The sequence below is a fragment of the Pogona vitticeps genome, chromosome 2, assembly GCF_051106095.1.
Source record: "Pogona vitticeps strain Pit_001003342236 chromosome 2, PviZW2.1, whole genome shotgun sequence".
NCBI classification, from domain to species: Eukaryota; Metazoa; Chordata; class Lepidosauria; order Squamata; family Agamidae; genus Pogona; species Pogona vitticeps.
In genome coordinates this window covers 292,544,631-292,562,925 of record NC_135784.1, presented here as the reverse complement: position 1 = coordinate 292,562,925, position 18,295 = coordinate 292,544,631, and the positions used below count along the sequence as shown (strand labels likewise).

The 18,295-nt window shown below is 40.3% G+C and overlaps 1 protein-coding gene across 2 annotated transcripts in view; it reads left to right on the top strand.

Annotated features, from left to right (window-relative positions):
- Positions 1–18,295, top strand: part of EGFLAM (EGF like, fibronectin type III and laminin G domains) — a 146,581-nt gene that overhangs the window by 54,844 nt on the left and 73,442 nt on the right. For both annotated transcript variants that reach the window (XM_072992825.2, XM_072992824.2), the window contains exons 5-6: positions 8,190–8,307; positions 12,462–12,597. In XM_072992825.2, the coding sequence (XP_072848926.2) occupies positions 8,190–8,307; positions 12,462–12,597 (254 nt within the window). The remainder of the gene's footprint in view (positions 1–8,189; positions 8,308–12,461; positions 12,598–18,295) is intronic.

The following is an 18,295-nucleotide window of genomic DNA, read 5'->3' as shown; positions in this document are numbered from 1 at the left end:
GCCACCACTAGCACAGTGGGTCTTATGCTACTGCATTGGTACAGTGGTGCCTTGATTTACGACCATAATCCGTTCCAGAAGAAAGACTTAACTCAAAATGGTCGTAAGTTGAAGAACCATTTCCCATAGGAATGCATGGGAATGTGATTAATCCGTTCCAGTCCCCCAAAAATACCCCCCCCCCCGAAAGCAGCACCTTACCTTACCAGGCAGCCCGAAGCCTCCTCCAATTGTACTCAGTCCCCGGCTGCAGCTGAGGTGGTGGTGGCGGGGCTGGCCATGGCGGTGGGCGAGGCTGGGGCGAGCGGCCGGAGCGCACCAGCCAGGAGGAGCCTCTCCTTCCAGCTCCTGGAGAGGTGGATTGCGGTGGAGGGGGGCAGGCACCACCATGACGGAAGCCCGCTTCAGACTCAGTCTCCCGGCACCGGGCCACCACCGCCACCCCGTTGCCCATCCCCGGGGGAGCCTGTTGGGTGGCAGCGGTGCTCGCCTGGCCGCGCCACTTCCTTCGGCACCGCTTCCGCGACGTCCATCCGTGTGGGAAATGTGAATCAGGATGGTTTGCTTAAAAATGCAGCCAGACCAAAATCCTCAAGCATTTCTGTACATAAGCTTTCAGATTCACTGCCTGGGACCTTAGGTTTGTTTGTTTTTAAATAGAAGTCCGGTTATTGGGGTTGTGAATTATTTCAGGTTGAAACCTTTGTGAATTGAAGTAGTCAGTTGTGGGCTGCACAAACTGCTGATAAGGCAGTTGTGTTCATTCATATGGCAGAAGTTGGCAAACTCCCGCACTGGGACTATTTTTGTGACTTCCAGCTGTTCTCTGTTGCCGTCCATTTCTGGACAGGAGTGTGAATAACAGGTTCTAGAATTTTCCAGGAGTGGCTTTTCACATTTTCAACCATTCACAGGGGCCTTCTGTATGGAAATCCTCAAATATCCATCTTTTCAAAACTTGGAAGTGACCTTTCAGGTGTTTCTTGTTTTATTGGGGTTTCAACGTTTTTATAATGATCTGTGCAGGCAGAAAATGGGTCTCTGAACTTTGCAGAGTTGCCTTTCCCACCAGCACTATTATATGTGCTTTCCATCCCACCCCTCTCTGTTGGTGCAGATGGGACTTAGCTGAAGACATTTGACATGTTTATGCTTAAAGACAAGAAGAGCCTTCCCCTCTTTTGCATCTGGCCAGCCTAGTCTTTATGGCACAGCAGAAAAGGGAGTAAGACAAAGAGCACCCAGAAATGAAAAGAGCAGGCTGAGAGATGATGCTGCCAGTGTGGAAGCAAACTAGTTTAGCATTTATGGTTGAAGCAATCTGTCTCTTCAGGTTGGCAATCCCAGTCGGAGCCAGTCAGCTAAATACCACTGTCACTGGAGATAAGAGTTTTGCTATCTGTTCTTTACAGCAGTGATCCCCAACCTTGGGCCTCCAGATGTTCTTGAACTACAACACCCAGAAGCCTTCACCACCAACTCTGCTGGCCAGGATTTCTGGGAGTTGAAATCCAAGAACATCTGGAGGCCCAAGGGTGGAGACCACTGCTTTACAGTATTTCATTCTCTTCCTGTCAACACTTTTTTTACTGATACATGGCCCCGCCTCCTTTTGAAGCTCTTTTAGATGTCGTGCTCCCCTTCTTCTGCTGCTAACTAACAAGACCAGAGGATGTTTCACTTTTTGGATTGGAGGGGCGCTGTAACAGAGTGATCAGTGGTTTGAACATTGATGGCCAAAATCCTCTTGCATAGTTATGCTGGCAGAAAGGAAATAGTGTAACTTGCACTGGCTGTTAATCATTCTCACTTTCATTCTTGGTTGCAGCCAGGATCAGGCCCACAGGTGTTGCATGGGCAATCTGGATTCCATACCACACCTCTTCCCATGGATGCCCCATCAAAAGCTGCACCACAGGGTTCCCTGCCCCCCCTCCTCTGAGTGGGGCAACATCTGCAGGCCTGATCCGCCGAACTGTACCGAACTTGATTGACAAAACAATCAAGAATTCATCAGGCCATAACCTGGTTTACTGTCACATGTGAATGTAGCCAATAGTGAATGCCTAAGTTTTAAGAACGTAGCATCCAATATTTACTAAGGTCTATCTCCAGCATCCTTAAGTAAAACACACAAATTCGTTATGAGACAGAGAACAGATGGAAAGAGGAACAGCAGGCACCTTAAATAATAATAAAGCTGAAGATTCATTCTAGCTGGTGTAAGAAAGAAAAATGTAAATACAGCCAAATTGAATGAAGTGTACAGTGGTGGCTTGCTTAACAGCGATAATCCGTTCCAGGAAAATCGCCGTTAAGCGAAAACATCGTAAAGTGAAAATAAAAACCCCTTTGAAACGCATTGAAAACCTTTCAATGCATTCCAATGGGCTTAAAACTCATCGTCCAGCGAAGATCCTCCATACGCGGTCATTTTCGCTGCCTGTATAGCAAGGAATCCATCCCTAAACACAGCGGGGAGCCATTTTATTTACCTGGCGGCCATTTTGAAACTGCCGATCAGCTGTTAGAAAAACGTAATTTTGTGAATAATCGGTTCCCGAACCAATCATCGCAAAGCAAAATTCCCCCATTTAGACCAGTGGTTTTTAACCTTTGTTACTCGGATGCTTTTGAACTGCAACTCCCAGAAACCCCAGTCAGGACAGCTGGTGGTGAAGGCTTCTGGGAGTCGCAGTCCAAAACTCCTGAGTAACCCAAGGTTAAGAACCAGTGATTTAGACCATCGTTTTGCGATCGCAAAAAGATCATCAACAAGCGAATTCATCGTAATGCGGGGCAATTGTAAAGTGAGGCATCACTGTATTCCAAATAGAGAAGTTGTACTTTCTCTTGTCGCAAGCTGCAGAGCTGGTGTCCTTTCTTAAGCAGTAAAGAAAGGGGATTGAAATCATGGCTTGAAGGAGGGCAGATTTTGCCGTGTCTTTTCTCATTGTATGTGCAGTCTCTCTTCTCAGCAACTATGTAGTTGCAGCCCTGGTAAATGACCAGCAAACAGGATAAAAAAAGTTTGTTGTTTTCCTCTCTCTCCCCCCCGCCCGCCATGAGTGAGGAATGATTTAAAAAGAATCAGTATTACACTAGTAGTTAACGTATGACCTTGAGAGCTTCAGCTCTGGCGTTGGTTCAGAAAGCAATTTTCATTTCTCTACCTCGCCCCCAATGTCTTGGGGGTGTAAACGAAGAAGCTGTGACTGGGCCTTGGTATGCATACAACGGTAGGAGGGAGACAACAACACAGTGAAATTTGGCAGACAAATGACTGGCTCGCTGCACCTGGAAATGCTGTTTCCAGCTGTGTTGAAGTTGCTGTTGTTGTTTTTTTCCATGTACTGTGAGTAAGATTTTAAGTATCTGGAAACAAGAAGGGGAGGGGAGAAGACAAAAAAAGCATACAGAATGGCTCTCCCTTGTCGCAACTGAAAGGTTGATGTTTCTGCTTTGATGTCATTTCAGCCATTTGTTTATTTTAAAGATGCATAAGCTCTGTATTTAGGGGGGGAAAAATCTCCAAGCCCTTAGACAAACCCAATGATTTTGCAGTGCCAAGTAGCTACTGTGCTGTTGTCATCCTAGGTTTTCACAGGCATAAAGCACCACAGCTGTAGAAATAACAACAAATGTAGCAACACCAACAGACTCTCCAAAGCTTTGTTAGACATTACGCTACCATTCACGACACAGCTTGCTCATCGCATCATGCATTATTGCTCTGGGTTTGCCAGGTATAGAAAGCATCAGTCATCGAATGGCACCAGTTACAGGACCATAATTTCATCACACACCCTAGCCCACAAAATTGCCTTTTGCAGTACCTGTGCAATTGTCAGATACGTAGTGGAAAATAGAGGCAGTCTTTGAGAAATAATGAAAATTGGAGCACATAATGTTCACCTCAACCATCGATGGTACTATCAACTGTTTATCCTTCTGATGATTAAGCTAAAATTCAAAACTTCGTTCTGGGGAAAAGTTCAGAATAAAGAAAATCTGTTTCCATCCTTTCTTTGTGTGGGCTGATGAGGTTAGAGTTTCACATCACAATTATTGTAAGGGTGTCTTTATTGTGGATTTAGAAATAAACTAAATCACACGCTTAGTTGCCTTTTGAGGATTGTGGGAGGATGTGATGCAACCTTGTTGTCAACACACACAAACACCCTTTAAATGCAGATGTCTAAACAGTGCTGAAAGATTGGTATACAGTAGGTCAGATTTGTCATTCTCCCTGGAGGGAACATCCTAGAGAAAAGCACTAGATAGTGTGTGTCTTGAGGTGGTTTATTTGCAAAACATGCTTTTCTGTAATATTTCTAAACTTAACCCTTTGCTTTTTCTGGCACTTATAAATAGGAGGTTTAGTCACGACTAAGCAGGCTTCACACTGCAGCAAAATCTCTCCAATAATTCCTCCCCAAATCCCATTTCCTCTGTCTGCACTTAAAAAGTAAAATGAAGAGATATAAAATTGTTCTTAGAATCTCACTGAAACTCTTTGAAACTAAGTATCAGACATTAAAACTCAACATGATGCTGATCCTGGGCTCAGTCCCAAAATTAGCAACCATCTGTTGCTGCTGCTTCTAGCCAAGGATGATGAATCCAGTGGTCTTCAAGATGTTGCAGATATTGTTAGACTGCAACACCTATCATTCCTCAACGTTGTCCATGCTTGTTGCCATCAATGGGATTTGGAGTCCAGCAACATCTGGGGCGGCAGCCTTTGCCCCCCATGCTTGCTTTAGCTATATCATGTAAGGGAAATGCAAGATGTGATATCATCATACATATTTTGGGACTCTGCTCCATATAACTTTTGTTTTGGGTAAGGGTAGGAAGATGGTGCAGATGGACACTGCAGTGAGATTCCATTCTCCATTTCCTTAACTACATCTTAAAGTAGAACTGAGAAAGCCTTCCTGTCCTTCCACAAGTAGGGAAAGACCTTTTTCTTCAAGACAAGCTTTCTCTCGGTGACTGGCTGAGTGGAGTTCTTAAATGGAATGTTGTGCCTTATAGCTTTGAAAGGTTATTGCTTTTGTTTGCTGTTTCTTACAGTGGTATTTGTTTGATCCTTTATAGTGCTTGTATATTTATTTATTTATTTATTTATTTATTTATTTATTTATTTATTTATTTATTTATTTATTTATTTATTTATTTATTTATTTATTTAACTTATATGCCGCCCACACTATCTGAAGATCTCTGGGCAGCTTACAGAATTTAAAATACAATAAAAGGGCAAAATAATTAAAATGCAATTAAAATATATATTCTAAAAATAGCCATCAGACCTACAGCTGATATTATTTCAGTTAAAAGCCATGTGGAACAGGCTTCAAATATGGCCTTTTAATTTATGTAAGCCACCTTAGGTCTTTTTTAAGAGGAAAGGCTGGATAAAAATATTTTGAATGAATGAATGAATGAATGAATGAATGAATGAATGAATGAATGAATGAATGAATGAATGAATGAATGAATGAATGAATGAATGAACTAGCACCTGGGAACCAAGGGCAATTTTCTGCTCCAGGAACCATCATTTGCTGGAGGGTGGGGAAAATGAATTGATTGAAATGAGAATTGTCTGGATTTCCAATTCCAGTCTTTTGTGAAAAGCTGGAATGTTTAACTGCAAACATGGAAATGGAGAGATTTTAGGCCAATTTTTCTTTGATCAAGAGTGGTGTGCAGGGGTTTCATAGGATCCTATGGACGCCATTCTCCCCACCCCTTCTTTAAAAGGAGCTAAGTGACTTATGCCTTGGTTGGAAGGTCAACTTTTCAGCCTTCACCGGAGGCCATTCTCCTGATCCATTGCCACCTGAAGTTCAGTGAACTGGGACCAGAGAGAGAAGCTTCTTGGTTGTCTCCCTTCTGAACAGCTTTCCTCAGAGAATTTCACCAGGCATTAATTTCAGTTATGAAGTGTGCTGGAAATTGCAGTCCAACCATATCTGGTGAGGTGTACTTGGCCATTTTAGTTCTCCAGAATGCTTTCCCTTCAGTGGCGTCCAGCTATGTGGCTAGTTCAGGGGCATTCCCTTGACTTTTCAGTCGCAGGGTGAGACTGCCTAAAATCCTTGTCCAGGTATTTCAGTGAACAGTTACTCCAGTTTTTAATACCTCATTTTGATCTGCCTCTATGGTTGGCTGCTGCTAAACATTATGTATTTTACTATGAGTTTTATTCTTTTAGCTGTGTTGTACTCTGGAAACAGAAATAGACAAAAATAGCGATGTGATCTATTCATACAAACCATTCTGGGTTGGGTAATGCTGTCTTGTTTTTCTGGTCTAAGCCTACAAAGGAATCTGTCTAGGGAAGTAAATTCCATAGCTTTTCTTTTTTCCGAGCAGGGGAGAGAGATTTCTCTCTCTCTCTTTCTTTTTTCTATCTCTGAAATTTCCCAGCTGTTAAGAGAACTCTTGTAGGAAATCTTGTAGGCCACTGGGAAACTCCTATGAAAAAGGTACATGGAAAGCAATCAGTTCCTGTGGAAAACTGTGACCAAAGCCTCATCTTTAAGCTGCCCAGAGTGGTCGACCAGACCAGATGGGCGGGATACAAATCAAATCAAATCAAATCAAATCAAATCAAATCAAATCAATCAATCAATCAATCAATCAATCAATAAATAAATAAATAAATAAATAAATAAATAAATAAATCTTGCACAGTATATTGTCAGATCCTGTGCAGAATAAGGCACATTGGCCAGTGCCCTGTTGCCAGTCCCAATTTAAGGACAGTCTTGTAGGGCAATACTTATGTAAATGCCATTAAGTCACTAGGTCTGCTTTAACTGGGACTGGCTATATAGGATACTAGCCATAAAAACTTTATTTCTCATAGTTGCTGTAGACTGCAGTCCAGTTTTAATGTGGTCCAGGATTAGCCCTTTCAGTGATTGCATATAACCTCCATAACCATGCAGGCTGGACATGTCACACAAAAGGCTTAACCATCTCCTATAGCCCTGCATCACAATTATTTGATCGAGACAATTTATTATGAGCAAACTGTTGGAAAAGTCAGAAAGGGCAGGGCAGACAGTCACATACCGTGGCCATGTAGATAGGAAGACAGAGATCATTATACCCTGGTTGCTTGAAATTTGCTTTGCAGCAACCAAGCAGGGCCTGTAATCATCCGTGCTCAGAAGCGATCTCATCCATTAGCAGTCTTGATTCACCAGCAGCATTGAATAGATGCAAAAGAACAAACAGACCCTGCGCAGCATTGTGCATATGAAAACACAAGCTAGCAGTGCTCTAAATGGTACCTAGACTATATGGTACCTAGCATTGTCTTTCCTGTACTGTATAACTAATACTCTGGGAAGAAAATTGCCAAGGTAGTATTGGAGAGTTTTCAAGAGTATCTGACTCATGAAAACTCCAGGAAATTTTAGGCAGTTGTTCATGTCCTGCCACAAGGTCTGAAAGGGCAACCACCTTTGATACTCATCATATCCCTCCTGTGTGTTTTGTATAAAGCAATGGAAGGATCTACAGGGGGCCCATACTAGACTTCTGCCTGTAGACAGTTTTATCTTCCCCAGCCAGGCACCTTACAGATCTATTAGATTGCAATTTCCAGGATCCTATATCCACTTGCCCAGGGGTGGGCAATTAATTTCTATAGGGGGGCCACATGAAAAATCTCAACTGTGTTCGGGGACCGAATCAACTTTACTTAAAAATAAAATGAAATAGTGATGTTATGATTGTTTTTATTTTAAACTTGTCAATCTTCACAAATACTAAAGAGGTTTTTTGTGGTATGTTAAAGATAACCAACTAATCAACTTTAGACAAAAAGCTATAAGTGGTTTTGATGTCCAAAATTGTCCGTGGGCTGGACATGAGCGGCTCGCGGGCCGTATGTGGCCCGCGGGCCGCACTTTGCCCAGGTCAGCACTAGCCCAAGAGGTTCCCCCCACAACCCCTGCTATGCCACATAAAACAATAGTCTAAAATTAAAACAGCCATGTGTCTTTCTGCCATTTAATTTCTATCGATCGATCTAGCAGTCTATCTAAATATGTATATATGTTTGCATATACTGTATATGTATATGTGTTTATCAATCTGAGCTTCTTGTTAGTGTGTGTGTGTGTACATCTTCTCCACTTCTCTCCAATTTTGTTTCAAAACAGGAAGTCGTTATTGGAGATTTGAAGCCAGGTACCCTCCACCGTGTGAGTGTTGGAGCTTATGGCTGGGCAGGAAAAGGTAGACCCAGCATGCCCAGAAACATTACAACTTTGTCACAAGGTAAAAACTGGGTGAAGAGCTTTTCCTTATGGATACTGAGTGAGCTAGAATTTCTTCCAAACATTGCATTTTCTGCTGGGCAAATATGTCAGGTCCAAGAGTCTGACACCTGAATATCTTCCTAAGAGTCCTACAGAAATTTGTAGACCTCTAGGGGAAAATCAGAAGCCTGATGGATGTTTCTCTATTGCATGTGTTGCATTTACACATTTGCTTCACCATTTCAATCCTATCAAAATTCATCTAAGTGTCAAGGTTTATAACTCTTTTCATTGTTGCAATGATATCAGGCAACATCAACACGTCTAATTGACAAGATTTATTTCTGCATTGCTTTTGTGATTCGTAAGCACAAAAATACTTCAAAGTCTGAAAGCATCCATAAGTCTCAAAGCTATGAAAAACTGTAGGCACAAATGCTTACAATATATATGAAAACTAAACTTAAGTTGCAGGCAAATACTTAAGTCAGAATTAAGTCTAAAATGCAGTAGCATGAAAATAATAATAAAAATGCCAAAAACAATGTTTTAATTGCATTCTAAACATGGAAGAGCTTATAGCCTAAAAAGACACAATAAAAAAGCAGAGAGCATGTCTCCACAACACTAAAGATCTTAAGAACAGAAATACCTTTAAAAAAAAAGAGGCTTTCTTGGCCTCTAAGCATATTGATATCACAAATAAAGTAATTCTGAATGCTCGCCTAGCCAAACAAGCTTGAAATCTATGGTGGAAAATCCATGATAATTGTGTTTCTGTCTCATTTTTATGAGTTTAATGTTTGTTCCTTCCCTGGCTATCTTTTCTGGCCTTTATTTATACCCTTATCTCTCCTTTATCAGCAATTAACAATCCTTTCTGCAGGGCCTGCTGTACCAAGGAAGAAGTTTAATAGGAATTGTCCCTGCACTTTCTGTAACTCCAAGGGCCTGTAACTCAGAATCTGGCAGGCTGCCACTATAATTATTAATCTTCGTATCCTGTAAAGCCTGGAGGAGTAAAGGCTTGCAACACAAAGCATCTGGTGCACCAGGTTTCTGCAAAACCAGAATACTGTAGTATGGAGAACATTTTCAATTCTTCACTTCATATACTTTCATTTTAAACATGTTCAGCTATTAGCAATATTATTCTATAATGATTTTGCTCCCAGACCCGGCTAATTGTTTTGCAATGACCTTAGTAAACTTCAGCTGTTTACTAAACCTTGTTTCCAAAAGAACTTTCATTTTTACTTTGCTTTTTCTACCTCCCCCTTTAATTATAACACTCTGTACACATAAAATTTCACATTTTGACAAATGCATAGCAACAGCAAATAAATTTCAGTACCTCACAAGTGAGGGTGGGAGGGATTTCTCATTGCCTCTGATCAGAAGGCAAGACATGGTTTTAATAACAAAAGTGTTGGTGTGATATTAAAGATTCAGAAGGATAATTACAAGCCAGTATATTTGCCCAACACCTTTGTGAATGCTCTTGAGAAATCTTTATGAGAGCATTTAGAGATTTCCTTTGTTTTAAACATTTTTAGCCCAAAGCTATAGCTCTAACAGACAGTCACTCTTGTTTTCAAATCTGATCATCTCACGAAATACCTCATTGCAACTGATATTATCTTAAGGTGTAGGATCTAACTCTGTCTGAGTCCCACACAAATATTTAGATTGTAATACTATACATACTTACTTGGGTGCAGGAACTTCTAAACTGCTATGTTTGATTTATGAGTAAACATACATAGGATTGCTCTGTGAGAGAAAACAATGAGTTAAGTATGCTTATGCATCAGGTTGCAAGAGTTTTAAAGACCGGTTCTGAACCTTAGAGGGGGGTGAACTTTATGGTTGCAAACTGTGCTTTGTTTTTCCACTAGAGCTGTCATGTCTAACTGCTGCGACCGGGGGGAATTAACTGGCCTGGGTGGATGAGTTTCTGCTAAGAATGAACAAACAGTGTTCATGCTCATCCCAGAGAAGTACAGTCAGTACCAGAACCAAGTTCACAAACACATCCACTCCTGATTTTCCTCAGGAGAAAGAATATTCTTTTTCAGCATCATAATGGAGGTTAAAGGTCTTTTTAATTCTTCCTGTTGTCAGATAGTCCAGAGTTAAAAATCCTGACTGATATATTGCAAATCATCCAGAGTTCTGCTAGTGGATTCCAATCTGACTATTCCTCCTTCAGCTGAAAACAAAAATATACAAACAATCATTTGGAACCTAGAAGAGCAGCATCTATTAACATACACCCAAACAATAATAACTCTCAGTTATGCATCCAGCTTATTAATGCTTCATAAATGCACTGTATGCCTGGAGCTGGTATTTCGTACAAAACCATTTTACAGTTATAAGATCTTTAGTTTTATTGAAGTTTAATAGCTTGCTACCAGGATGATTGTTGCTTGGGGCTGTTGTAAATATGACCATCATGTGACTTACGTACCACCTACATGTAAGTTTATATTAAATTCTTTAAAAACACCTCCAGTTTATGAATGTGGGATATTGTACCCTCAATTCAAAAAGCCAGGAGATGGCTCAATATGGCTGCACAATATCTTGCTTGTGTTGCCAGCAGGAAAACGGATGACAAGTTTTACATAGCGAAGGGCAGCCTGAATGTTGATAACACCAATGTCAGCAGTCAAGATGGTCTATAAGATACCTTCTTCTGCTCACTACCATTCACACTTGTTGAAAAACAGCTCTGACAATTGCTTTGCGTTCGGGCGAGAAGTGGTTAACTTATGAAAAAAGGAGTCAGCTTCGGAGATTTTCCCTTGTGTAATGCCACTATGTGAATTCTAGTGGTGCTGGGGGACTGCTGTTCAACACCTTGACCATTAGCCTGTAGAGTGTCTCAGGGTTCCATGATTCCTCGTACTATTTCCCATATATATGAAAAACCTGAAAGACTGTCCAGAATTTTGTGGTCTAGTACCACCAGTGTGCTGGTGACACCCAACTCCATCTGCTTTTTAAGATCTTCCAGAGGGCCCTTCTCTCAATCAGAACTTATGCTTTTACAGATAAAATTAGTCTTGCATATTTTTTTGAAAAGTAATGAGAGGTCCACACACTGGCCAGGCTTCACAGCTTCCATTTATTTTGTTTAGTTTTGTTTGTATCCCGCGTTTCTCCCTAAACAGTAACCCAAAACAAGTACAGTATGTAGATCCCTGTTTTTTTTAAAATTAGTTTACTCCTCACAAGAAAATGAAAAAAAAAAAACATTTACCTGTGTGTGACTCTGACCTGCCCTCCTGAGCTTACCATGTTCAGCAAATTTAGCAGCAAGACCTGCAGAAGATCTTGACTCCCAATAGTGAAGAAAGCTCAACTTGCATTCAGGAAAATGTGTGGCAAATTCCCCTAAAGAAGTTGCCAAGGTCAACAGGACAGTATAAAGTGGAGGAAGGCCCATATGTGGTTACCTCTATGAGCTCTCCCAGATGTGTGGGAATGCACGAATAAGGCTTTTGATTAGGCAAGTGCACTGTCTTTGGGCAAATGTGCAACATGACTACGTTAGGGACTGTAGGGTAGAGCAAGAAACCACTGTTCACTGACAAAGTAGAGCAACACTCACTAGGGAACTTTAATATCGCAGCAGGCATTTGTGAAAACGATGGCCAGGGATTTGAATTGTGGAAAGGGGCAGTACTATAGTTCACTGAACTGTTGGTGCCGAAGAAGGTTAGTGGCAGGTGAACTTTCCAATAAAGTTCTTTCCTGGGTACTAAAGAACCAAGATTCTAGGTTCTATAGATAGATAGATAGATAGATAGATAGATAGATAGATAGATAGATAGATAGATAGATAGATAGATAGATAGATAGATAGATAGATAGATAGATATAGATATAGATATAGATATAGATATAGATATAGATATAGATATAGATATACCTCCACTCTGTTTCAGTCAGTGCCAAACTGCGGGATGAAGATAAAGATTTGTGTGGTGTTTTTGAATTCTGAAATACAATTGTATTTGGTTTTGGATCTGATCTGTATGTCCTTTATTCTGGTTCAAAGTAAGAGGGGCAGTGTCGCTACTTTTGATAAAACATCTTGCTCCCAGTGACTGTTGGTATCCATTTCATATTATTTACTAGACACGTGTACTTCTTTTGTTTTAGATAAATGTATGCCTCCAGATCCACCTTATCAGCCTCAAGTAATTGTTGTTTCTGACTCAGAAGTTGCTTTGTCATGGAGACCAGGACCCAGTGAAGGAAGTTCCCCAATTCAGTACTACACAGTGGAGTATATCAGGTGATCTTATTTTTTTGAAATTCGCATATCATCCCAGTATTGTTTCATAGAAGTTGGTCGTCTTGATAAATAATCTGTCTGAAGGACTATACTCCAGTTATTTTTCTTGGTACTTTCTGATATTTGATACCATCAACCATGGAATCTTTCAGGAATGGCTTGTAGAGATAGAGCAGTGGGCATGGTGGTACAACAGCACCGATCTTTCTGGGGGTGGAGAGAAATATCAGGAGGTGCTGCTGCATGCACCTTTGTAATTGTTTGACCACTGGTCTATGATGTAACACTGGGTCTTTTTTTTTTGTTTCTCATGGTACTTAGCATCTGTATTAATAATGTATTTTGGAGAGCTTTATTTTGGTTCTGGAATTCCTTAATAAGGCAGATCATCTCATCTCCTTAAAAATCTTATTAAGATCCTCCTCTTTTAAGAAGGGATTCAGAATGTAATTTTAAAGCTGGTGTTTTAATTCGGTCTTTATTTTTAAAACATCCAAAATGTTTTTTATCATTGTATTTTGCTTATTGCTGCTTTTGGGGGTTTTTTACTTTATTTTGTAGATTGGAAATACATTTTTAATTGTTTGGATATTGATTTATCTGTAAGCTGCTGGGAACACCTTAAAAAATAAGACGGGGTATTAAATATTTTAAAACACTCAGGGTATAACATATCAAAAAAGGATATCTTTCTATCCAGTGTCCTTTTGCAAGTTTCAAGATCAAGTCCTAATGCTTTCCATGTGCTTCTCTTTGGACAGCAGGAGCACATATAGAAATATTTTCTTTGGCAGCTCTACAATTCCCTTTCTCTGGAGACTCCTAAAGCAAAATCATTGCAAAACCATTGCATTTTTTCTGTCTTTCAATGGCTCACAGCTGATTGATGTAACATCATGATCTCAGTCATTATGATTTCCAGCATGCTACCTGTCACATGTTTTTGGACAGTAACACATTCCTAGCCATATGAGGGCAAAGGCTTTCTTTGCTGTTTGACATGCAAGTTTTATGTTGTTGTGTTCACTATCAACATTAGCAGTGGCAAGCTCACCTCTTTTGATGTCATGTTGGTCCCGAGATGGAAGTGGGGTCACATTGCCCCCTCGGCTGCTTAAATTCTCTGATATCACATTAGTACTGAGAACTCAGGAAGAGCTGATGGGTATATTTTCCTAAATTAAACCCTACAACTTATTGCCTTGACAACTGCCTTTAGTCAAATAGATTGAGTGGGTTTGGTACATTTGAGCGAGCCCTGGTAGACAACAGCAGTGCTTGTGAATGCAATTTGTTTTGTTTATTACCACACACTTACAACATAGCCTTTTTATAATGGCTTGTTTGTAATCATCATGTTGGTCACAGTGACTTCACATGTACAGAAAAATATGAAATACAGCATTCCCTTATGATTTAATTTTATATATAAGATTGCCACACATTTTATTGTGTATAGCTGGATGCAGACCTTACTTTTAGCAGGCAATATATTTACATATATTTGTAGCTACCGTTGGAAATTTTCCTTCTTCCTTTGTTTGGTTACTATTTTTAAAAAGTATGTGGTGGAGGTATTCCAAGACTCGTCTGCTGTATCCCATGTACGGCTTGACTTGGTTTTTTTTTTTTTTTTTGACACATTCGTGGCTGGGGGTCACCCTTCCTCTATCCAAGGGTAAATCAGCTTTGTGAACAGGGAACTCCCACACATGCACACCCGTATTTCATTGTAGTCGTATATTGGTTTCTTCTCTGCTGGATTGCTTGCTGTTATTGTGCAGAAGGTATCATGCACTTTGATTATAAGAAGCAAAAATAGTGGGTTTGAGTTTTGCATAGGAGTTAGAATAAATTGGGCAAATTTCAACGCTGTAGCCATTGTGGAAATGTCCTAACTGTGTTAATGCTTCTGTGAGTCATCCAGTCCGAATTCTTGTGAGTGGGTGTGGGTGTGTGCACGCGTGGGTGTGAAAGCTTTTATTCTTATGGAAATTTTTGCTGTTGTTGCTGCTCCTGCTTTTGTTGGTAGTGTTGGTAGTGATTTTTTTTCCACTATGATTTTAATAGTGAATTAACTGTCATGCAATCATTTTTAATTTGAATTAAAGATATTTCGATCCAATTTTTTTACAGCTTTATTTATAATGTTCTTCACTAAATCGCTCCTAATTCAATATTGAAGTCTTGTCTCCATTTTATTCTTGTGTGGAATGTTGGCATTCTCCCACAGTTTTCTCTGCTGTGAATTCAATCAAATTGAATCTGGTTTAATAATTTTTTTTTGTTCCACCACTGAATTTATCCAAGAGGTTTCTAAAGTTTATGTTTGTTCGGCCCTCTTCTGACACTTGCAGTTTCCCATGACCCAAGGCAGCAAAGTGATTTGGATGCCAAGGAACTCTACATGGAATACGTTAGAATGCACTTACCATATTCTGTAACATGAATTACAGGCTTTTAGGGTCTGCAAAGATTAGACTGAATTACATGGAGGCCCTGTACCTTTGACCTCCAAATACTTAGACTGTGGTCCGGACATTCATTGTGCACATCAACATTATATTAAATATTTTGCTTACCTTCCCATTTAGAATGCAGTACAAAAACATACGGAGTAACTGACACAGCACATAGTTTTACGGAGAATTGCACACTCAGAGTGATCTGGTTTGTGGACCCAGGGGTCAGGCTCTAAAATTTTAGGTTAGGTCATGAGATACGGAAACATTTTAACCGTTTCCAGAAGTTTGTGTGCACCCTGTTGTGCATATACTGCTCATCTTCAAACAAACCATCCCATTTCCATTGTGTGAGGAAATATGCATGTGCAGAGATTCCCCTGATAATCGAAATAAATGTAGTATTTTATTGTTTGTTTCTGTGGTGCTATCAGGGGCAAAGACAAGTCTCTACCGCAAGTAGAGAAATTTTGTCCATACCTTGGAACTCTTAAAGCATCACAACTTTCACATTAAATGAATAGAGTTGGAATAGCCCAGTGGTTTAGGTATCTGCCTGCGGAGCCAGAGGTTGGAAGTTCAATTCCCGCACTGTGCCTTCTTGACCGGAGCTGGACTCAATGATTCATAAGGTCCCTTCCAACTGTGCAGTTCTAAGATGAAGATGATGATGCAGGAGTTAACTATGTTCTGTGGGATTTCTCTTGGTAAACAGATAACCTTCCCTGTGCCAGAATAATAAGTGGTATCCGGGGCAGTGGGAGACAGGATTGCAAATGCTGAACAGATTCATGTATTCCTGTTTCAAAAGCTATGCTGATTTCGCATTAGCTTTGCATGGATCAGTCCTAGGATTTTACCATTTAGGAGTGCACGTGGGAGATTGCATAGTTAAATACTAACCTCCCTTTTAAAATAACCAAAGCAAATGAAAACAACAAGAAGAACAAAAGAAACCACACAACCCAGCACACAGAAAACCAGTAATTTAGGGAGAAGATTACATTTGAACTCCTTTTCCCTGACATGCTAGCTTTCCAGGATAAAGCTGTTGTTTTTCAAAGGTAAAAAGCATTTCCTGCTGCAGTGCCCTGCAGAATCTGCGACCAAATAACAGTTGTTTTTTCCAACTTCCATTGTAAAAGTTGTGGTCCAAGCCCATTCCTCTTACTACCCTGTTTCCCTGAAAATAAGACCTAACCTGAAAATAAGCCCTAGTATGATTTTTTTCAGGATGCTTGTAATTTTAAGCCCTACCCCCAAAATAAGCCCCAGTTAAGTGAAACCTTGCCCTCCACCATTGTGCAGCAACCAGAAGATGACAGGACTGTATTTGAATAAATGTAGATAGTTGTACATGAAAAAAAATATAGCATCCCCTGAAAATAATCCCTAATGCATTTTGGAACAAAAATTAATATATAAGACCCTGTCTTATTTTTGGGAAAACACAGTATTAAGGCTTTTTTCTTAGCAGCTGCCACTGCCATGTTATGAAGAGATCTGAGATAAAAATAAATAAGCCTTGAGGTAGACGTCCTGCAAGACCTGAGACACTGCTGTTTTTCTCCTGCAAATCTGGTACATAGTCCTCCAGCTGATCTGGCAGAAAGATGTAGCAGAAAAGGCGATAACCAAACTTTAGAAGCAGTCTCACACATAAATCATAGGTGCCATTACATAATGGGTAGGTACGTATTGCTAAAGAAGAAGAAATGTGCATATACCATATATGTGGGTATAATGCTAAGATTATTCTGGAGTAAGCATATGCCGTAGATTCTAAAAGCATTTAAAAGCTGTCATTTAAAGGAAGAAGTAGACACCCATAGAGGTTCTGGAGGCCGCACCACATAGTTATTGCATCCTGGAGGCTTTGGGGCATCTAAGAGACAGTAGGAGCTCAGAAAGGTCTCTGGAGACTTCAGGAGCTTCACAGAATATCCCCTGGGCTGTAGGCTGCATTTTGCTCATCCTTGCTAAGGAGTAATATAACCAGTCTAGCAATCTGTTAGAAGCCTATTTCCTTGTTTTATAATTCCTTGCAGAGAGTTAGGTACTCAGAAATTGTAGGTGCATCTTTTAATTATGATTGTGTCCCAGCTGAAACAGTGATGCAAAACAAAGTTCTGAAGTCATGCTTTAGAGAAATGGAATATGTTCTGCCGTGGAAATCTCTTGTTTGAACATAAAAGCAGTTTAATCTGAGAAGTGCATCATTGTTGTGGCAGCCAGGTAGGCATGAGTACTGGCTCTTATGCCTTTCATGGTTCTATATATATCCGGTGGAAACTTATACACAAGATGTAGCTTATGCTGAGATGCTATTTTATTTATTTATTTATTTTCCAGCTTTTACCCCACCCATCTAGATTCAATGACTCTACTCTGGGCAGCTTACAAACAAAATTTAAAACAAACAGATATCCTCTTCCACACAATTATTAAAGGTTCACAGTCATGTGCTCCTTCTGTCCAGCCATCCTAGACAGGATGTAACAATGCAACTTAGGATCTCAGCATAGATCCTATGTGAGATGTAATAGGCATTAACTCTTCTTTTAGTTTGATATTGATTTGTTTGTTGTTTAGTCGTTTAGTCGTGTCCGACTCTTCGTGACCCCATGAACCAGAGCATGGCAGGCCCTCCTGTCTTCCACTGCCTCCCAGAGTTGTGTCAGATTCATTCTGGTAGCTTTGATGACACTGTCCAGCCATCTCGTCTTCTGTTGTCCCCTTCTCCTCCTGCCTTCACACTTTCAGAACATCAGGGTCTTTTCCAGGGAGTCTTCTCTTCTCATGAGGTGGCCAAAGTATTGGAACCTCAGCTTCAGGATCTCTCCTTCCAGTGAGTACTCAGGGTTGATTACGTGCCATCAAATCAATGCAGATATACCTTTTCCAAGTTTTGTATGAATACAGTATTCAGAAATGATTTACCATTCCCTTCTTCTGGGGGTGCTCTGGGACTGTGCACCTTGCCCAAGGAATTTAATTCTTGACCTCCGGCTATATACGAGGTCTACTGTATATAGTAGCTACTGCCCAGTTCCAGAGCTCTCCCAGAGGAGGGTAACCACATCTGAATATTTATACCAGAAAATCCTGGAAACATGGCTGTAAATTAAGATTAGCTTGACAGCATGCAGTTATTACTAAGTTGATATGACAACCAATTTGATGAAGACTGATATGTACATATAGAACTTGTCTGTAGAAGTATCTTAATTGTGGAA